Here is a 23,780-nt window from a genome sequence, read left to right on the forward strand (position 1 = left end):
ATCAGGTGCTAGGTGCACAGAGGAAAATTTCTACGGTGCTGTATCCATTCTTTTACTACTTTAGTTTTGTGTCATGTCAGTGTTTCAGTTACGTAAAGTTGTCCTTACCCTTTATTACCGGTTCGGTTGAGTCAGTCACAGCAGTTGCAACACATTAAGGTAGTAACGTATGGTCTAATTAAGATAAATGTGTCTGTGTCTCTAGTGGGACTGTTACGTGTCTGGTATATACGAGTATGACCACTGACATTACCAAATACATTATAAAGCAATTTAGGTCATTACAAAAAATCGATTTCCATAAGAACCTTTAATAGATAACTATATCCCTTGACAGATTAGCACAACCACAGCTATCTGCATTCCGAGGACCGTAGACCGAACTCGGTAGTCAGATCCCTCAGATCGGACCTCATGGACAGCAACATATAAAATTCGGTACATTCTATTGACACTTACTGGACAAGTAGATGACTATTGGTTCCATATGGGGAATGTTACAATTCTTGGGAGACATGAGACGAATTGCAACATTCAAAGTTCACTGAGTTTCGTAGATGGTAAACCATATGTTAGTGGTACCATTATCTCATGAATCGGACTTCGAGGATCGCGGGTAACTTAATTCTAAGGTCGCTGCTGTCACAGCACTGTTATTCTACTTTAAGGGATTGTCATGTTTTGATGGATAGGTACTGTGGAAGTTGGCTGGATTTCGATAACGACATTTATGAGATAGACAAATGCACTAAAGTATGACTGTTGGAAAGAAACATTGCAAGATAACTTCGTCCTGAGAACCGTATACCCAGCCTTCTGTATTCGGATTTTCTTAAACTGATAACTTAATAGATCGGTGTATTCTATGAACCGTGGACAACAGTGACATTTGTATGTCCTCATCAAGAGCTGGTTCAAATGACGTGCCAGTTTAAAAGTTTCTTTCTGTGTCTCAATACCGATCATGATTTCTCTTTAAGGTGATCGCATATAAACAAATTGTGCGACATTTTTCACATTATATATCTTCTGTTATGTACAGCAATTGTTTTTTTTTTTCAAAAGCAAGAAATCTGTCAGATATGTGCTTTTATTCTCTTTTAAAAGAACTTACAAATATCTTTTGGTTTCAATGTAATTTACTTTTCATATTTCCATTTAATAGTTTTTGGATACTATTATTCCACAATCACAACCGACAGGCCAATTCTGTTGTGCTATAATTAATCTATGGTTTGGTTAGGGCTGCCATCGGGGAAGTTGTCAACACTTAAGAAATGATGTATTTTGCTTCTTTAAGTGTCATTCTTTCATACAATACAATTTGGGACAACTCTTATCCAGAATTATATTGAAACTATCACATTGAAATATATAGCATTAACAACACCATACACAAGTCAATGGTTTTAAACAGTTCTAATGCCGGCTCCATATACATATAAATAGTTCTAAACAGTTCTAATGTCAGCTCCATATACATATAAATGGTTCTAAACAGTTCTAATGTCAGCTCCATATACATATAAATGGTTCTAAACAGTTCTAATGTCAGCTCCAAATACATATAAATAGTTCTAAACAGTTCTGATGTCAGCTCCATATACATATAAATGGTTCTAAGCAGTTCTAATGTCAGCTCCATATACATATAAATGGTTCTAAACAGTTTTAATGTCAGCTCATAACTGGTGTTTAGATAAAACACTGGGGTTCAAAGAGCATGTTAAAACGAAATGTAAAACACTGGGGTTCAAAGAATATGTTTAAACGAAATGTTGTACAGCTATGTGTTAGAGTATTAGTAAATATCTAACAAAGAATGCTACAGAATTAAATGTTTTGTCACTAGTTATTTCGTATCTGGCTTATTGTAATGTTATATTGTACGGTAAAGCAGAAAGTGAAGTAAGCAAAATGCAATGTAATTCAAAACATGTGTAAAAAATGTTTTAAACCGTAGAAAATTCTACAGTTGTAAGCAAGCCCTGTACGCCTATATAAGCCAGTATCAAAATCTAAATTGGTCTCTTTCATGTACAACTGTTCTGTTGGAAATACACCAGTCTATTTTACTGAGTTTGTGTCCAAATATTATCCTATTAGACCAGGTCTGAGGTACTCGGATACTACTGAGGGACGCTATGTTGTTCCGTGTCTTTTAATGACAGTTTAGTACTGTATAAAGAAAATCCCAAGCATTACTATAACATAAATATAAACAGTGTCTAGTGAACACAAACCATACCTTCAAACCAGTTCTAACTATTATCTTGATGAATTACTAAAACTGAAAATGTGCATTCTGTTCTAAAATATTGTATAAGCTGTCAACACAATTATTGAAAATTATAAGGAGGCAGGTAAAGCTGTAAATATTTGTTTTATTATACCTCACATAAATGTCCAATGCAAATTTCCCATTAGTTTAACTTGAATAATATATCATATTCCTCGGTGATTTTATATCACATGCGCAAAATCATTATTTTCAATTTCTGCGCAGGTGATATGATCCATAATTTCATATCACATGCGCAACAGCGTTATTTTGTTTTTCTGCGCATGTGATATTATTTTTTCATATCACCCGTTGAGAGACTGATACTTTCGCATTGATTATTTTCTTTTTTATGCTACGTGCAAAATATTTCGAAAACAATTTTTCATCAAATATTGAATTGAAACTACAATAATAAGTTTTGAAATGATCTAACAAAAAAAAAAATGAGTGCTCACACTTAATGTTTCATTTAGAAAAAAGAAAGTTATCGCCGTTTTTCGAATGCTACTGATTGACGCAATGTTGAAATATTAGAATAAATATAGGCCTAGGGGTCAGCGATATGTAAACGTCTCGACTTAATCTATCAAAAACTCTTATTACAGCAAAGTCGCCATAAGTTATGAGTGCTAACAAGTAAAGACTCTTTAATTCTGTCTTCATTATTTGGTTAGTAATTACTTTTAATGTTAAATAAATTATTATGTTGATTTTCCAGTAAATGCTTTGGCCCTTATAAGCTTTCGGTATAATAAAATAAATACTGCATTCCTGAGAGGGTGATATGAAAAATGTTCACCCCTCGAAATATGAATATAGACCTCGGCTGGCGCCTCGGTCAATATTCATATATCTCACGGTGAACATTTTTCATATCACCCTCTCAGGAATGCAATATTTATATAGTGTCAATCTTGTTTTTATGATCACATCGTACACTGATATAAATATGCAGTGACTAATACATTATTTCTAATGAAACCATTTTTCTAACAAATTAGTGAAACTATTTTTTTCTATTTTCTTCTTCTTCTACACGCATAGGACAACCATTGTTGCTAACATCAAGCCTTTCATATCTGCCCATTTCTAGTTTTAGATGTGTCACGCCACACCTTAATCTAGCTAATATAGACCAATGCAAATCCTTTTACATATCGTTAACAAAAACTAAAACCACTGCTTTATAATTTCATGATTTGCTGTTATTATGTGGGGGCCTCAGATGCTGAGTGGTTTAGCCCGCTTTCTTCGAATCACTCGCCCCTCACAGCTGTAGGTTTGATCACCTCGCTGGTAATGTAGGATTCGTTCATGTGAAGGTTTATGGAAGGTCGGAGGTTCTATAAAAGTGCGCGCCCATGCCTGGAATAATTTCCAGGCGGCCACCTGGGTCTTCTGCCAGCTCAACTAGCAGGAAAGTCGACATACGATCTAAAATTGTGTTGATGTGAGTTACAACTCAAAAACAAAAATCAACTGTGATCTTAATAGTTAATTAATTACTCAGATACTTTTTTCTGTAAAATTCACGCCAAGTTCAAAGAAACAAGTATTAACATGCTAAATCCGAGGAACAGATGCTTTAAAATTAGATACTAGTTATTACTAAAATTTGATCTTAATACCGATTTGAAAAGGGAGCACTTGCTCGCACTTCAGAAATAATTTGAGAAGAGGGAGGATGAATCAATAAGCATCTGTTTCTCGTAATATATTAAACCCAACAAAGACCAAAGACACTGATAAAATAATGCTAGACATAATTTACATTACGTTAAAAACGCCATTTTCAAGTTCTACAACACGACCTATTGCCTTTCTATTTACTTTCAAGCAATATTCGTAAAAATAACTCAAAAACGGTGTAGGCTTGTTGTCCAGTCTTTTGTCACATACTTTAAAATGTGATCAATATGCAATTATATAAATTCTTCAAAAGATATATATCGTTTTGGTCATGATTTGAAGAGGCATTCGACAAATGTTATTTTTCTGTCCAAACTATTTGCCGGTCGTTCACCTTGGCTCGAATCCGGGTTCATTGCATTTTACCGCCTGCATTCAGATGTCAATGAAACAGGATTTATATTTAAAAGATAGTCAATACTGGACTTGGGCACGTTTGAAATTTCGTCAAGTGTATAATTGGTCTATTCAAATAAATCGTTTGCTAAATCCTCATTTTCGTTTAAAATACTGCTGTAGATACTACTCATCTTAGAAGCTACTTCAAATCTATGGTTACTATCCACAAGATGTCGCGTTAGTTCTGGCATAAGGAAGTAAAATTCAGGCAACCCATGGGTCAGGATACCAGCCACTTTCACTTGCCCATAATTGTTATAGGTCAAAGCCGGAGATCCAGAGGCTCCTTGTTGCATGAAACAATCAAAAATAATTTTATTATTGTCAGCGTAACAACCATAACCTTTATCGACTATTGCCGGATCCTGACCCAATTTACTCACAGCATTTTTTATATATGTAATGTTTTGGTCAAGCCATGTATGAGCTTCCAAAAACCTATGAGATTGAGCAGAAATCAGTTTGCATCTCGGATCTAGATGTTTGATGTAAGATTTCCCTGGGTGACCGTATCCAATTAAGGAGACTTCCTTTACATTCAGTATATCAACATCATCCTTGCTGAGTTGCATTTTCGGAGGGAGGGTACTGTCCGAATTTGCTAATTCTAATACAGCGACATCTAAATCTTGATTGAGAAAGATGACTTTCTCTATACGATAGACTTCCTTCTGGTGAGCAAGCGCGTATTCGTGGAAAGTTACGTATACAGAATCGTCCATAACCAACCCTAAAACATCGAGTTATCAAAGTATTATCTTTATTATAGTTTTTTGATTTGGTACTTATAACAGTAGATTTCTGATAGCTGAACTATGTTTTTCCAAATTAAATCATTTAAGACTTTTTGTACAAAAAAACCCTTACAATTTAATAAAACGGCAGAAAATATAAACTTGTCTGCACCGTAGACATATTTATTCAATATCAAGTAAATTGAACGAGCAATAAGTTCTTATGTGGATTATACCATATTAACAACAAAAGCATCGCAATGCGGAGCAATATACGCCTTAAGGTATGACTTTTGATCTCTAAGCGTGACATTGACCTTGAAGCGAGCCATCCAAAACATGAGCTCTGCTCGTCGTCTGGATGTGGTGAACAATTGAGCCAAGTTTCTAGCTCACCTGTCACATAGTGACAAGGTGAGCCTTTGTGATCGCCCTTGGTCCGTCGTCCGTCCGTCCACAATTTCTTGTGAACACCATGAAGACCACATTTTGCAAACTTGCACATAATTTGCATTGGGATAATATCTTTCAAAAACTGGCCAGACCCCATCATGGTTTTCTGAGTTATGGCCCCTTAAAGGATCACAATTTCCTATTTTGGCTTGTGTAAACAATAGATACCACATTTTGCAATCAAATTTAACCAAACTTGCACACAACTTGTATTTACATAATATCTCGGTTCTTTCGAAAACTGGCCAGATTCCATCTTGGGTTTCAGAGTAATGGCCCTTTAAAGGGCCAAAAGTTGCTATTTTGTCTTCTGCTGCCAAATAAAGACTTCATTTATGGTTGCATTTAATACAAACTTGCAAAATATCTTTAACAGCAATAGAGCTTGGATTCAATGATGAATCCATCGATCCAATCAAAGGTTCCGGTGTTACGGCCCCTGATGGACCTTTTGAATACGACAGAAGTGACATTTTACATTCAATGTTAACCACACTTACACACAACTTAAGTCACAATTAGATCTCAATTCCTTTCGAAAACCAGCTAAATTTTATCATGGGTTCTAGAGTTACTGTCCCTGAAAGGGGCATAAATTTTCTATTTTGGCCCTTTCAGCCAAATAGAGTTTTCATTTATGCTTTGATTTAATAAAAACTTGTTTATCTTGATGATCCTTTGGAAAAGTTTGAAACTGGGTCATATGGGGTAAAAACCTAGATCACCAGGTCAAATAAAATGAAAAGCTTGTAAACACCCTAAAGGCTACATGAAACTTTGTCAGAATGTTTATTTTAATGATTACAAACCAAGTTAAAACTTCGTTCTGTGGGGTCAGAATCTAGGTAATCTAGTCATATCAAAGGAAAGGCTTGTTAACACTCAGGAGGCCACATTTATGACTTTGACCTTAAATCGAATCATCCAGAACATGCGCTCTGCAAGCTATCTCGATGTGGTGAACATTTGTGTCAAGTTTTTTTCGAAAACCTTCAAGGGGTTCAAGAGGTACAGAGCGGGCGCAAAAATGCTGACGGACGGACTGGAAGACAGAAGGACAGACACTGACGTAACGTCCCATCGCGCGTATAATGAATATGTATCGTTAAAACCTAGCTAGAGTTGATATACCACGACTATTTTGGTATATCATGAATATTTATAAAGCGAGATGGTAAAATTTAAGACACCTTTCACAACATGATGTGCTGTCATCAGATACTTGCTTCCCACTCTAAAGACAGTTCCAACAGCCTGCTTTGCTATGAAGATACCAACTGATTGCATTTGTTCATATAATCTCTTAAGCATGCTTTCAGATAAAGTATCGTCTTGGCTTTTCTTCAAAGGGTGTCCTATGCTACTCTCACGTGCCATAGATGTTGAAGTCATATAATCGTTTGTTTGAACTGTTCAAGACAATACACAGAACTAATAAGTCAGCAGATAAATTTCTAAACATGAGAAATATTGTAATGAAACTTCACAACTGCTGTTAATCAGGATGATACTGTTTAAACAGAAGACACATTATAAGTATAGAACGCAACCAAGCAAAACAACAGTTTAATTTAGTGTATTAATGAGAGGTAAGGAAATGTGCACCCCAACGCCCGAGGCTAGCACCGGCTTAACGGAGCTCTGTTATACAGGTACGAACGTTTTTGAATGGGCTTTATTATCCCAATGGACAACAGCCGAAGTACGATGAGACTGCTTACATCAATCAATTAAATGAGTCCGTTTCAATTGAAGTGAAAGTCCGAACATTAACAGTTTGTGTATCTATTCATATGAAAGCATCAGAAACAGTTTCCAGATACAGTTATTAACAAGTGAATGAAGTATTGCCATGCAATACAAAGTCCCCTACTGGAAGGCACCTAATTTGCTCTACTGCAGTATAACATAATGAACTGATATCTGTCAATAATGTATAAACAATATTGTACTATATATACAATATGTTATAAACAAAACACTTGGATTAAAATTTGTATACATAAAACCCAATAGTTGTTTTCATATAGCATTTATTATAAAAAAGGTATCATATAAGTTATTTATAGTAAAAAGAAATCTATGTAAGTCCACCAAATACTCATTACCAGGTAAAGGGAGGTCAAAATACACCTAAAGATCGGATGTAACATGCATGCTGTACCACAGAAAACTGGTCTTGATTTTTCCCTATAATAAGTAAGTTACTATATAAGCTATTTGTAGTAAAACAAAGGGACATAATTCTAAAAAAACAAGAGTGCCTCATGGTGGTAAACATTTGTGCCAAGTTACATCAAAATCCCTGCATAATGAAGAAATGCTCCGGACAAAATCATTCTTGAATTTTGCATTTGACCTCTAAGTGTGTCCTTGACCTTAGACCTAGGGACCTGGTTCTTGCGCACAACAATCTGTCTCATGGTAGTGAACATTTATGCCAAGTTACATCAAAATCCCTCCATGCATGAAGAGTGTTCCAGACAAAGTCATTCTTGTATCTGACATTTGGCTTCTATGTGTGACCTTGACCTTCGACCTAGAGACCAGATTCTTGCGCATGACACTCCGTCTCATAGTGGTGAACATTTGTGCCAAGTAATTTTCAAATCCTGTTTTGCATGACAAAACTATACACCAGACAGGAAAAATGTCCCATTGACCTTTGATCTCCAAGTGTGACATTGACCTTTAATCTAGGGTTCTGGATGTTGCACTTGACATGTTGTCGCATAATGGGGAACATTTATGCCAAGTAGTATTAATATCCCTTGACAGATGAAAGAGTTCTGGACAGGAGAGGAAAAAAAAACCCTGTTGACCTTTGACCTCAAATAGTGACCTTGACCTTTAAGCTAGGGGTCCGGGTTTTGCGCATGACACGTCGTCTTATCTTGGGGAGCATTTGTGCCAAGTAATATTAAAATATCTTCATGGATGGCAGAGTTATGGATCGGACACGAAACAGATCCTGTTCATGCCATGTTAACATTTGACTGCCAAGTGTGACCTTGACCTTTGATCTAGGGATCTGAAAGTTGTGCATGACACATTGTCTTATTATGAGGTACATCTGTGCCAAGTAATATTAAAATCCCTTCATGGATAGCAGAGTTATGGACCGGACAGGAAAAAAACCCCGTTGACCTTTGACCTCAAATTGTGACATTGACCTTTAATGTAGGGGACCGGGTTTTGTGCAAGACAAGTCGAGTCATCATGGGGAACATTTGTGCCAAGTAATATTAAAATCCCTTCACGGATGACAAAGTTATGGACCGGACACGAAATTGTGGACGGACGGAAGGACGGACAGAATGACGGAATGACGGACGGACGGAAAAGCGCATTCCTATAGTCTCCGAAACTGGTTTTCAACCAGTTAGGGAACTAATAAAGAACAATAAAGAAATTGTGTTTTTGTTACCATCTGTAAGTTTGCTTTCTGTTGTGTTGGGAATATCCTGCATTGTAGTATTCATATCTTGTTGTACAACACTACACGAGACATCCCGCTCAATATTCCCCGTAGATGTCGCCGTGTATTCTGCAAATATACATCTAACTGATCTTACTACTGACAGATTACATATAAACATCAATATCATAAGATTTAAATTAAAAACCGTACATGTGTATGTTCATTTGATAGACCAAAAAACTTATTTGCATACTTCTTGACTTCGAGCCTTCGTCCGGTTCTGCACTGGTGTCCACATTCAGTTTACGTTTCCTGGTCTCTTTTTCAGCACATTTCGTACTTTCAGTTTGCAAACTCTGTTCCTTGCTTGCGTCTATTACTTTTGCGCGTCCGACTCTAATTGTGGTAACATCATCTAATTAATATACATGACTTTGTTAAATAATTGCAAATAGTCAAAGCATTAAATTCTTCTCTCCAAACGCTACAAATGTATTGATCACATCTATAATTAAAATGTTAAAACGGTTATCAAAATAGATTTGTTATTTTCGGCTGCACGGTCAGCCTTTTGAAACCTGAATTAGTTATAATTGTTCACCTTTCCATTAAGTTTTTTTACTTTATGAAACCAAACTCGTACAATTAATAGGAGCTATAGCGACAGTTTTGAAACAATAACATTAACTTTGAAGTAGATACTAAATAAATTTATAAAATTCCACTGGAAGCACAGAATGCAAGTGGGAGGGTAAAGAAATATACAACACATTCAACGTGCAACGCTCCAAGCTATGGCTTAAGCGGAACACTACAAATATTGAATGGGCATCATGATCCTTAAGGTCCAAAAATATTTTCGGCCTCTAGGTTAAACCCTGCTTCCTTGTTAATCATATATAATCATATTTAATATAATCTGACATTGCACTTTGAGGTTCTAGAAATGGAGAATTTGCCAGTCCATACAAGGTTCACAGAAAAGATTATGACAATATCTTTTTCATATCTCTTCATACCATTTATGGATTCTTCAACAGAAGCACCTTCTGTGTCCGTGTCTGTTTCAACCAGTTTAGTACTGAAATCCCCTGTTCTAACTGATGTTACCATGTCACTATGGTTTCTGTTTTTATGTTCAGTACTCGTTTCAAAGGGCAGGCTCTGTGTTTCTGTTCGGGCGTTCCGTTCTGTAACAATTGTTTTAAACATTTTAGTATGACTCTCGTGAACAGACTCAACCAAACCAAGTCTTCTATTATTGTTCTTGGTTGCATTCTATGCTTCCAAAGGATCTTTTTTACAGATTTTATTTTTTATCTGGTAATATATGCAAAATGATCAAACAAGAGTTCTGTTACATGACTATACTCAACAAAATCATGCAGGATGCTTTTCATTCACGGACCATATTTAAGCAATGAATTTATATCCAATTTAACGTATACCGAATTGGATCTATAGCTATGTTTAGCATTTTCTTGAGGGTAAGCTACTGACACTCAGTTCGGAAAAAAACACCAAGATATATAGATGAATGAAAACTATTTATTCAGTCAGTTTAATTTTTTTTTATATCGTTGGGAACGTTAAACATAGATCTACTTTAGTATGGCCCTGCCTAGATTTCATATTCAGTCTTTGTGACAGTTTGATGGAAGACATTTACATCAGTAGTCATGTTTTTTTCTTCCAAAATAAATATTGACTTCCAACTCAGAATGACAGTTTTGGACACAGTATTAAACCCTTATCTAATAAACAAGTCAATTTCGCTATGCCCATCAGTGAGCTGATTAGAAGCATTTCTAATGTTGTTAGGTTTGCTTGTGTAGTGTATGTTTAATCTATCATAATTAGGCAAAGCCTGTAAGGAGGATTAAATTCTTCATTTTGAAGCTCTATGGTTGGCTTATCAAGTCTAATGCTCACACAAAGTAAATCCCTAAAATGAGTATAAAACATGTATTAAAATAATGTTTGACTTCTTCTTCACATTGCTGACAAGATTTGTGTTCAAAAGATGATAAGGAAGGGTAGATTTCTCGGAAGCACAGAGCACTAAAACACAACCTCAGAGCCACGCATTTTCAAAGTAGGCCTACAACAAAAAGAAGCTGTAACGGAAAAATATTGCAGACGGGTTGCTTCAAAAATCCAACAAGTACAAATTTATGCAAAATGTAAATAATCGAGAGCAAATCGCAAACAATATTGTTTGTGTGATACTGGTGCGTCTAATACTTCACCGCAAATTAGATACCTACATGCAAATTCCATAAGATCAATAAATTATGCAAGCATACCATTTAGTATATCTGGCAGGTCGGCGACACCAATTTTTTGTACGTCATATGGCATGTCCTTCCATTTCTTGTATATGCTTGGAAGCCCTGTGCGCAGATTCTTGAATTTGAGATTTGTAATTTTCAACGTCATACAGTCTAAACCGTCTTTGATACCTATTATACCCCAATCTAGTGGGCATTTCTTACAATACATCTTATACTTTTTAAATATCCCGTCGTATGTTTTTGGTCTTTTATGTTCTTTCTTAATTATTCTCTCCTCAAATGTTTTGTCGACAACAATGTGGTCATGACCCATCTGTCTAACATCAGAAATGTTGCACGCAAATGTATTACATTTCCCACACAGAATTTCGTATGCATCTTCAGAAGATTTTTTGCTATTGGTGTATTTGCTCGCTTCTTTTTTAAACCGATATTTCTGTATTTCTTCCTTTTGAAACGTCACTATTTTCTGTTTTATCAGCTTTGGATCCAATTTGCAAACTTCATCCAGTGCACGAGACATCATTAACGCTTTATAGGCATTGGTCCTCTCTTGTTCCAAAATTTTCTCACTACCCATTGTAACTGCAGTTGCCTCCATCTGACGTGCTCGACCTGGAAAACAAACCATTGTGATATATGTGTCGCGGTTAGAACTTGTTTCCAATCTTTTTTTTTTATCAAATTCAGGTACTAGGCGGTACTCACAGATCACCACTTAAGAATTTCATTGAATGATGCAACTTTCGTTCAATTACCTTTCATTTGTATTTTCGTGATTTCGTCACCAGAGTATTCGTAGCTGAGAACAATGTTACAGTCTGGTACATCTATACCTTCGTTTCCAACTGCTGTACAAACAAGCACTTTGTATATACCTTCCCGAAATCTTTTAAGGATATCTGTCTGTACATTTTCCGTCATACCTATTGAACATAAAGAATCACCAAACAGATATATCTTAACATATTTCTGAAACTGGAGGTATCGGAAGGAAAACGAATATTTGTAAAATCTCACAAAGGCTTAATAACTAAATAATAGTACCCCTTCTTAAGTATTTTTCTTTGTGAAATCAAAAAAAATGGCAACATACACTTTTCCGAAAAATAAATACAATGTTTTTGCTGTACCAATTTGTCTCATTTATATTAATCAATTCTGGTTAATCTAATTATCATCCAGTCTGCCTGCTAAGTTTAGTAGAGCGAGCGAAGATCTATGGATTGCGGGGTCGCAACTTCGAGCCCTTGACGACCGATAAAAGACATCGCTTATCAGATCATTCATTCTTCAACTCTAATTTATGTGGGGACGTTGGCTGTTTACTTTGAAAAATGTTTGTACTGGTACAGAGTCCAAGAAAAGTGGTTTAATATGTTAACTGTTCGCTATTACATAACTGAAACACTGTTGAAAAAACGACGTTAAACCGAAAATGAACAACAAAAACAGATTTATTCTCATTGAAACTTCTATTAACATTCTGAATTATCTACCTTCATCTCCTGCACGATCTTCCTTGCCGTAAAGAGGACTCGCTTTAATTCCATTCTTTTGAAGATCCTCGTCTAAATATGCAGCAAGAGACCTGCAAGTTGCTCTAGTCTTCACGAAAATCATTGCTCTTGATTCAGCACCTTTTTCAGCAAACATTGTGCAAAGAGTTTTGCTCAATATCTGCACATTCGGATTGTCTGTCCATTTAATCTCTGCTTTCAACTTTTTCTGTACGCCTTCAATAAGAAAAGTGAAGTCAAAGGTAACATTATGTCTGTTGTGTGTTTTGTTGTTCTAAATTATCATTAGCCTCGATCTCTACTTCTTGAAATTATAATATGGTGTACTAGTATATATAACTTTAAGTTGATGCATATTCAAGTGGTTTCTGTTGACAAATGATTCTTTTTGTGCTAACTTATGGGTATTTGCATGTAGCAATGTTGTCAATAATATAAGTATGCGCTTAAGAAATCATTTTGGTTTATTCTTGTTAAGGTAAATGCATTAGAAATTAATCTAAGGTCTAAATGTGACCTATAAGGTTATTGTAGAGCTGTGTCTCCATATCTGTTAATTTACTCTTGTGTTCTCCTTCTTGCTTGTGTTTCTCGGCTAAATACCTAATAATATCCTTGATTCGTAACAGTTTGTTAACTTCAAGGGCCGAGTTGTATATCTGAAATTTGTTGTAAAATTCTGTTCAAACATTAGAAAAACAATCGAGGCTTTGTTTTATACACTCATCTACTAACAGGCAGGATAAACAAATTACAAAACAAATTAAAACTGGTACTTATGATATTCAAAACATAATCTATTAATAATTTTTTCAATTAGATACATTTTTATATTTATGTTCAGTATGACATAGTTGTGGGGATAGTGTACTCAAAATATACTTGCATCAAATGAAATAAACAGTACCTTACTTGACGGTTAGAAAAATACCAAGTCCTACTAACTTAAAAGTGAAAAGTGGTAAAACAATGGCATCATAACAAAATATTTTATTTTGGCATGGTAAATATTTATACAGATACTTGCGTTTAGATACTTTGCACAGGAACTTATGTCCCTTGATATGTCATAATCATCAACTTTTAACTGTGCCGCTTTCATAATTTCGACCGTCCATTTATTATATTCCTGGGACTCATTGTCACTTGGATGTTTCTCTGAAATCAGGTCACTTATATCTGGCTGCATGAGACCATTTTCTTTAAAGGAAACATCAATTTACGTGATAACTTTTAAGTCCAAATATTATTGTCTCAAAACACAACAAAGATGAATATCCAACAGGATAAACATTCTAAAAACGCACGCTCCCTAAAGCACAACATAAGCTGGCGGACTTGCACACGACAAACATCCACACCCACACGCATAGACACCAATGTAATTTTCAGAAAGTCAGGTATATATAAAAACTATACATGCAGATTTGCATAAATGTTATTACCAAAAATGTTTCCGCTGTAAAGTTTTTATTTTAACGACCATCCACTTTGATAATGTAAATTTCACGATCCGCTACGATGCTGTCAAGCGGGTCCAGAGAAATACATAAAACTCACCTAGATTAGGTATCTAATGCACTAAGCACAATCGGGCCGTGAAGACTAAAACTGATTTCACTCACCAAATATATTAACAGCCACGTTCCAATAACGCCACCCTTTAACAAAACTCAACAGCAAAATATATGATTCTGACGACGATAGTCATTTATACAGAACGAGACAAACGAAGTAAAGTGTGAAACAAAGACATAAAACAAAAAACACATTTAGCGACCATTGCAAAGATGGTTCTACATATTTCTTGACTGGCTAATTCAACTATTACCTTCTAACATGCCCTCAGTTTCTTTCATTGCAGATAGAAGTATACCTCTGGCTGGGTCTGTCGTCCGCTTCTCCAAACGTATTGTTTCTGAAATGGTGAATCACTACATCATGCAAAATTATACATATCACTTGCCTTGGCCTAACTAACTCTGTTTGTAGGAAAGAGTCATCTGTGTAATAAACAATTTGTCTTTGAATTTAGATATTGATCGAAATTGTGAAACCAAGAATTGTTTAGACAACATAAACTGTAAAAAGCATAATACCCTTTGATACAAAAACAACTGTTTAGGTTAAATAAACCTGTCTTTGCATATTTATTTTAATGCTGAGAACACAGAAAATCGGTTTCAAGTTAAGGCAAAGGTCACCTTCTGTACATTCTTTGATGTGCTTCTTGTAACCCTTTTCGTTCTTTTTAACTGTAGAAAGGTGGCAAACATCTAAACACGCGCAAAGCCTCAAAATGTATTCTTCTGCTTCTTTAATCGTCCTAGACTTCCCTACACCTACTGAAGCCGTCAATCCAACTATCTTTAAAAAAGAAGTATAAAGAAGTGAATATATCTACGGTGAAACTTTTTTTGTAACGTATAAAAAAACAACAACAAGAAACAATATTTTTTGAAGCTTGGAGATTCTTTCTAGAAAACCACAATCAAAGTGAACGGAAAAAGATAAAGTGCATTGAACAAAAACAATAATGAATAACTTCACCCACCTGTGGCAGTTCCTTTTTCCCAGTACATTTTTCAATCAAATATTTTCTCATAAGCATGGCGTATGGTTCGTTTCCTCTTGTGTTATGGCATTCATCCAGTACCAACAAAGAAAATACGGAGAGGCTTTCTATCAGGTTGTCATCTAGACTGTTCACCAGTATTTGAGGAGTAAAGCACAGAATATCGCAGTGTTGCATGAACATATTTATTGATTTGGTCCTTTCCTCGTCGCCAGTAATAAGTCGCGTCTACAATAAACACAATAAAGAATTTTAAAAGTTTTAAAGAAGTATCTGATATCAAGGCATATAAAAATAAAGTAATGTTCAGTATTTTCGAAATTATGGCCAGGGACACATTTAATATGTCTGCATATAAGTCACTGCATGTGTTTTAAATATAGTATGGAACACAATACATGTTCAATTTGGTTTCTTCATACTGATGATGGCACTACAGAGGGTACTGTATTCTATTTATATGTATATATGTATATGTATATACAAATGTATGTTTGTTTTTTTGTACTTGTTCATACAGTGATTATATTACCGATAGTAGTAAATTTGGAATGTGTTTCTTGTGGTTAATAATTTATCAAAACAATGCTATATTCTCGTTTAATAGAAACATCATGAATATTTGTCTTGGCTTTAAAGGTAAATATTACCTCGTACTGTGGTAGGCACTGTTTACATTTTTCTGCTTGCTGCTTTATAAGGGCACCTGTTCTCGCCATAAAAACAACTTTCCTTTCACCTGGTAAAAAACAACTTCTTTCAACCTTATGGTACAATGGCAGAAATAGGTATTACTTTTGTGAAGAAAAAAGCAAACTCCTCCGTGAAATGTACGTATGTTCCGAACCAGGTAAGATAATTGCTGATTTGGTCAGAGATATAAAAATATCAAATATGCACCGACTTATCATGTATAGGTAATAAGCTGTCTTTCCTTTTTTAACCATTTCAGAGGCTATACCTGCCATACAAATAGGATAAAACCATTTACGTAACTAAACTCGGTTTGTTACTGGAGGGACAGAAATTGCAATTTCTAATTAATCTATGGAAAATAACTCCGTGTAACTACGGACAGTATAATTTGACTCGCGGAAAACATTATCCATTCGATATAAGCATTACCAAAAAAAAAAGTCCAGAAAAATCATACACTATGATAAAGATAACAGCAAAAATGATGACTGTAACAAAATCAAAAGCAATAAATCTGATTACTTGACTTTCACAACACTAGAAGGGAAACCGCTATGAATACACATAAAAACTCACATAATATATACAGTAAACCATTCCAAAGCTCACAGCCTATGACTGCAAAATGACACAAATGGTAGTTCTCAATTAATATAAAGGGCAATAACTCTGATCATACTTACTTAATATGCCAGAAAACCTTAAAGCTGTAAGAGTTAAACAGCACCCGTACTAATAATATCAGCTCAGTGTGACCAATCATTACAAAGGTATGGCTGCAGAATTACAAAATATGCAGTTTTAAATTTATCAAAGGGTAATAACTCTGGAAATACTATATCGGTTTTCAAACAAACTGTATGGAAGAAAACAGGAATAAATACAAATACCCACATTACACATCAGTTCGATGTGATAATATGGCTGCAGAAGGAAGAAAGTTAATTGCAGTTTTAAATTATTTAAAGGGAAAAACCCTGGTTAAACCACAGTTGTTTGAAGCTCAATCAATTAAAAAGTATATGCAGGTTAGATCTCTTGAGTATATTAAGGTGAGTGGGATATGATAATGCATATATTTATTGATAGAGCTTCAAGCGGCTATGGTAAAACTCGTTTTATTACAAATTGAAATTTAGCAGCTATGAGTAAAATAACATGTACAACAAATATCAACTAGAATTTACAAAAGCATTACCACGATATTACTATGGAGCACAAAAATGCAATTTAATTAATTTAAAGGGATCTTTCGCCTAACTCATATGATTCTCAAAAAAAAAATGTGCACGGTAACAAAGTAAATAAATAAAACACAACTAACAACTAGAGCTATAAATGACTGTGATTAATACCTCTGTTACGCCGTGTTTTATACAGGGAAAGTATTAGCCTGGGAAGCCGTTGATAATATTCGTGCTTTGTCTGAAGAAATCATACCTAATATCTATGCATTAAAGATCCCACTTAATTTGCGCTAATTAGTGTTAATTGGCATTCATCGCGTTTCTGATATTGTCAATTTGCAGGTAGAAAAAAAGTTAGAAATTGTCAGACTGGATTCCCAGGCTAGGAAAGTATAATCTTTGACCGTGACCTCTGATCTTCAAGAAGACCTAGTGATATTGTGATGTTGGTTCTGTACTTTGCATGTCGTTTTGACGAGGTAATCAAAGGATGATATATAAATGAAAGTCCAGCCACAGCTTAAGGAAATATGAGTGGGACACACAATCAAGTTATTTGAAATTTGACCTCCAAGTTTGACTTTGACCTTGGACCTAGTGGCCTGGTTTTGAACTCTGCGTGTTGTTTGGATTAGGTTAACAATTAATGCAAATTAATGCTGAAATTTATTCTTGTGGAATAGAATGTATGGAATGGACACGAGTTTAAACTAATTGATCGTTGACCTCTAAGTGTGTCCTTGACCTATGACGTAGGATCATGTCCTTTGCACGTCGTCTTAATGAGGATACTAACTGATGTAAGTTTTACGGAAATCTTCAGAGCGATTTTTACGACATGGATCTGACATGAATTAAAGCTATTTGACCTTTGTCCCCCTGGTGTGACCTTGACATTGGACCCCATAACCTTGGTTTTGTGCTCTGCACGTTGTCTTGATAAGTTTAGCATTTGATGGTAGTTTTATAAAAATCTTGGTAGCAGTTAAGATAATATTGGGCGGACGAGTTGTTAAGCTACTTAAATTTTGACCACAGTTTAACCTTGTTACCTTGCCATTGTGACCTTAATGCATATCGTCTTAGTCTGGTAAATAACTGAAGCCAGTTTAAGAAAATGTTCCTAGCGATTAAGAAGTTATGGAATGGACACGAAGTATAGATGCACAGGTGGCAGTAACGTACCTAGGATACAGTATGGATCCATGAGCCATATGCACTTAAATTTACTACAATTATAATGTTTTCTTAGGAAAAAAATGACAAAAAGCCATTTTGAAAAAAATTTTGCTCCTGTGACAATGAGCCATGAGAAAGGTGATCAAGAACAGTTTGACATGTGCACTGCTTCCAGGTCCGTATTTTTTTTTCAAAACAATATTTCCTTATCAATGGTTGGCCGCCTTTTCGGCAAAAGATTAATCTTTCAGAAAAACCTTACTTCAAAACCCAGTTCCAAACCGTTTACGCATCACAAACGAGCAACGGCATACGAAACGATAGTGATTTCTCCACCCGAATAAATCCCACACATTTTTCGCACCGAAGTCTCCCCCGTAAAACAAATCAAGTACACCATGTCAGTTAAAATTAGCACTGCAAGCAGTCAGAATAGGCTAAATATAGGCTTACAAGACTAAAAATAAGGTTCAATTCTACTTAATTACTTACCAGTTGTTATTTATTTGAATTTGGTAAATAATCCTCGTGAGCCATCGCTGCTTGTTTATATTCGGGTACTCTTTGGATTTTATCGCTACGTTTGAAATACGTAAACTGTCTCCGCCAATGAAAACGTTCTTTACAACCACCGTCTTGTCAACGGCAATCATGGCAGGCGAAGGTAATTTCCGAAAGTGAAAATGTTAAATAGCGAATTTGTAAGTAACAAAGTAGGGTTGAACCTAGTTTTCGGTCTTGTCAGTTTGTGTTTAGTCTGTTATGAACGGTTATATCGTTATTTTAAACTCGCACTGTGAGCTTGATGTGTTTTAGGGGGGCGCCTTCGATGCGAAAAATGTGTGGGATTTATTCGGGTGGAGAAATCACTATCGTTTCGTATGCCGTTGCTCGCTTGTGATGCGTAAACGGTTTGGAACTGGGTTTTGAAGTAAGGTTTTTCTGAAAGATTAATCTTTTGCCGAAAAGGCGGCCAACCATTGATAAGGAAATATTGTTTTGAAAAAAAAATACGGACCTGGAAGCAATGCACATGTCAAACTGTTCTTGATCACCTTTCTCATGGCTCATTGTCACAGGAGCAAATTTTTTTTCAAAATGGCTTTTTGTCATTTTTTTCCTAAGAAAACATTATAATTGTAGTAAATTTAAGTGCATATGGCTCATGGATCCATACTGTATCCTAGGTACGTTACTGCCACCTGTGTATAGATGGGCAGGCGAACGGAAGGAACGACGGACATAGGTAACTCCAATATATTTCCCTTTGTATCTTGGGTTATAAATACCAAATCAGCATGACTAACCGTTAGCAATGATTCTGTATTGTGTTTTGTATCTGTAAACAAAGTCCAAGAGGCGAAACAAGTACAACAGAAATAGTTATGAAACAAGGAAATATTATTTTCACCTTTAGGTGCTCCCTCTAAATGTTTCTTTATTATATGCATCGCTACGATTGTTTTACCGGATCCGGTGCCTGAACAGATGATGGTATTATTTCCCATTAAAGCATTCTCTGCCAGTTCTAGTTGGTACTTTCTTGGTTTCAGACCATCACTATCTGTAGAAATAACTAGCCATTTAGAACCTCGGAAAGGGTTATCTATAAAAGACTACAACAAGTTTATTCCTTTTTTAAAAAAGAAATATGCGGTAAATTTGATTTAGAGAATTATCAAGAAAACTGGACGAATGTATTACTATTAAAGGTTTAAATTTAAAGTTTTAGAATTTCAAAGTGTATTTGAAATTGAATGCTGATGAGGGCATCTGACATACATGACAATAAAAACAATAACACAGATACAGAAAATTGCAATACATAGTACACTGCAATGTATCAATGAAAAAATACATGTGACGAATGAGATAATACAGTCATACAACATGCATGCCAACATTATGCTTTTGCTAAAAATTGAAAGCTTCAACAGCGTATCCTTACCATCACTATTCATTAGCATAGAAAACTTAATACAATTTTGGTGCTGAAAGTAAACTTATATAATTATTTTTTTCTCAAGTAAGTGTGTGCAATGGAATTCAGCACCCAAAAGATTTTAATTGCAAAGCTGATAGTGTCTGAATTCTCTGGGAATATTAATAAACCAGCCATTTTCAATAGGTAACTTAATAGTTGTACACATACAAAGCACTTCATGGCCTGTCAGTTCCTATTTGCCATTATAGTGAAATATTGATCGGTTTCATGACACTTAATTTTGAGGCAAAATGTTATAAGTACACTGTGTTCAAACATGTGGTCGTTATCAAGCGGTTGAATATTCATTACAGCATTTAGTTCGACGTCAGAAATATCTCTTAACCGTTTACTTTTCTTTTAACGCAATTTGAACAGAAACTACATTATGGATAACCGTTCCCGTTTTGACCAGCTTTCAACACTTTAGGTTAAAAAATGGTATTTAGCGCTGGATGTCTCTAATTCATGCATCGGTTTTCAACGCAAAAAAGGCATTTTTGAGACTAATTACAAATATAATCATCATAAATAACCAACTCAATATTAATTCCTTAAATATCGTTACTACATTACTGGCTTGCAAATAATACTTGATTCGATTAAATCTTATCAGAGAACCCGTATCAAATCATCTCCGCCCCAACTAGCCTCGAGCCCCTATCCCAGATGTTTAAACAATTATTACTTACCAGCATCGCTATCGTCAGTTTCTGATACATCACTGGAGTCGGAACTGCTGACACTTGCTTTCGACTCGTCACTCATTTTCTTGTAGCGTACAAATAAATAAAAAAACTGCACAATATAACACAACTTTAAACATGTTTTTCCTTCGTTAGTAAAGATCTATATCTATATATTTATATAATTGTTGCTATATTTTCTGGTCCTAAAGGACCAAAGAGTCCATTAAATGTTTTTGGACGATAGAGTTCCGTTTAAGCCGGCGCTAGAGGACGTGAGGGTTGTTGCACATTTCATTACCTCTCGTGATCGGACTCAATCAGACCGAGTCTGATGTTTTTTTTGCTTGGTTGCGTTTTATGCTTCCAAAGGATTTTTTTTATAGATTTTATTACATAGCATTTTATGGAACCAAGCCAAAACGAAAAGGCTTCCATTTCTTAAAATTTGTATTTATTTATTTAATATTATTTTTTTTTTGTGAAGACAAAACTTTCTTCTCGTGAACAACATCCATCATATTTTCGTGAAGATATTATGTATGGAACGAGCGATACAATGGAAAACCAATGAAAATGATAGAGTGCTTCAAATGGAAAATGTCACAGAAAGGCATATACAGACATCTTGACGGTACCTGTGGGGAAAAGTATGTTTGTTTAAAATGAAAGCAGTGTAGGGTAGGGAAGGTTAACAGACGTGGAATGAATTACAAAAATAGCTATAATATAACTTGTTTTAAAAAAGAACTCGGTATTAAGCGGACAAATACTAAAACCTGTTAATATTTAACATATAGAGTCACCAAATAGCCCACAACTTTCGATTTAAATGCATCTTTAAAATATTCAGAATTTGCTGATGGTCATAAAAATACTTTTATTCAAAATTCAAATCGCGTCGGGTAGCCAAAAACTATAAGTCCAGCCGCAGAGTACCTGTATTTTTTACTGGTGAGAGAATATACCTGAAAGAAGTCAAATATGTTATCGCCTATGAAAAAGATAAAATAATCTTCATAACACATTTGTCATTATAGGGAATAAAATTTCAGTAGGAATCAACCACTGATGCTTAAATGGTTGAGATATTATAAAGTATGGTTATACATTTTTATACTATACATTTTGTATCTAAGGTTACCGAAATGCAAACATTTCGACAATAAAATCTATAAGAGGATCCTTTGGAAGTATAGAATGCAACAAAGCAAGATAATAGCAATTATTGTTAAAATTGTTAGGTCTGCACACATAAATGTATATCTATAATCGGTAACATGATATGTTATCAATGTATTGATTTCCATGCGGTATTTGTTCAAATATAGCAAATCGATTTTCCATAAAATTTATTCTTGTCCTTGCTGTCTCTGGAAGCTTAATATTGCCATCACTACTCGTAACATTGACAGGGTAATGATTTTACCAGTTATATATTGCTTAATAATACACATGTATTATTTGCATAATATAGGTAAATGTCTCCCATCAGACTGTTGCAATTTTGACTCGCAAAAATATATTAACACTGTTAACACAAATTGACATGCCTAAATAATTATGTCATTTTTTTTCAAAATATTATACTTTCATTAGTACGTTACTTTCAATTTCAACAACAAGAACTTGAGATCGAGATCTAGTAACTTATTGATAGTACGTTTTCATAGAAACATTCATGTGGTGTAAAAGATATTAGGCAAATAACATATATCGTATACAATACATTACTTTTTTTCGGAGAAAATATAGGTCCTTTTCTGACGTAAAAATATAAACAAAACACAATATTTAACGTAAAATGTAAAATTAACAAACAACTTTCGATTTCAGAAGGGTGAAATAACCACGTGACTATCTGATATCGTACCGCGAGATTATACATGTACATTAGAAGGAGATACGCATTTGGACTTACCCGCGCTAGATTTAAATTTGTATATTTACTTCCACATCAGTTAACGGGGAATTGTAAACATTGTTTACATTGTTAACAACCCACATATAATTTTTAGCTCATCTGATTTTTTTAAAAAAAAAAAAGATGAGTTATTGTCATCACTTGATCGGCGTCGGCGTCGGCGTCGGCGTTGCCTGGTTAAGTGTTATGTTTAGGTCAGCTTTTCTCCTAAACTATCAAAGCCATTGCTTTGAAACTTGCAACGCTTGTTCACCATCAATAGCTTACCCTGTACAGCAAGAAACATAACTCCATCCTGCTTTTTGCAAGAATTATGGCCCCTTTTGGACTTAGAAAATCAGATTTCTTGGTTAAGTTTTGTGTTTAGGTCAGCTTTTCTCCTAAACTAACAAAGCTATTGCTTTAAAACTTGCAACACTTCTTCACCATCATAAGCTAACCCTTTACAGCAAGAAACATAACTCCATCCTGCTTTTTGCAAGAATTATGGCCCCTTTTGGACTTAGAAATACAGATTTCTTGGTTAAGTTTTGTGTTTAGGTCAAGTTTTCTCCTAAACTATCAAAGCTATTGCTTTCAAACTTGCAACACTTGATCACCATCAAAAGCTGACTCTGTACAGCAAGAAACATAACTCCATCCTGCTTTTGGCAAGAATTATGGCCCCTTTTGGACTTAGAAAATATCAGATTTCTTGGTTAAGTTTTGCGTTTAGGTCAATTTTTCTCCTTAACGGTCAAAGTTATTGCTTTACA

The 23,780-nt window shown here is 35.0% G+C and overlaps 2 protein-coding genes across 3 annotated transcripts in view; one reads left to right on the top strand and one right to left on the bottom strand.

The window, feature by feature from the left end:
* LOC123533130 (FACT complex subunit SSRP1-like) overlaps positions 1-23,780 on the top strand; it is a 299,019-nt gene that overhangs the window by 208,540 nt on the left and 66,699 nt on the right. The window lies entirely within an intron of this gene.
* On the bottom strand, positions 1,403-22,969 carry LOC123535110 (antiviral innate immune response receptor RIG-I-like). Of its 2 annotated transcripts, XM_053519290.1 has the most exons (17): positions 22,836-22,969; positions 21,108-21,186; positions 19,843-19,995; positions 16,020-16,108; positions 15,349-15,597; positions 14,999-15,161; positions 14,626-14,712; positions 13,822-13,994; positions 13,312-13,453; positions 12,774-13,010; positions 12,033-12,200; positions 11,287-11,889; positions 10,000-10,170; positions 9,234-9,395; positions 8,987-9,106; positions 6,750-6,968; positions 1,403-5,102 (listed from the first exon to the last, which is right to left on the bottom strand). In XM_053519290.1, exons 2-17 carry the CDS (start codon positions 21,181-21,183, stop codon positions 4,438-4,440), a joined length of 3,477 nt encoding a protein of 1,158 aa, XP_053375265.1. In that variant the 5' UTR covers positions 21,184-21,186; positions 22,836-22,969; the 3' UTR covers positions 1,403-4,437. The 2 variants fall into 2 exon arrangements, with proteins under 2 accessions (XP_053375265.1, XP_053375266.1); XM_053519291.1 differs by lacking the exons at positions 10,000-10,170; positions 22,836-22,969 and having other exon boundaries at positions 21,108-22,808.

This window comes from Mercenaria mercenaria, chromosome 12 (genome assembly GCF_021730395.1).
Source record: "Mercenaria mercenaria strain notata chromosome 12, MADL_Memer_1, whole genome shotgun sequence".
Taxonomy (NCBI): Eukaryota; Metazoa; Mollusca; class Bivalvia; order Venerida; family Veneridae; genus Mercenaria; species Mercenaria mercenaria.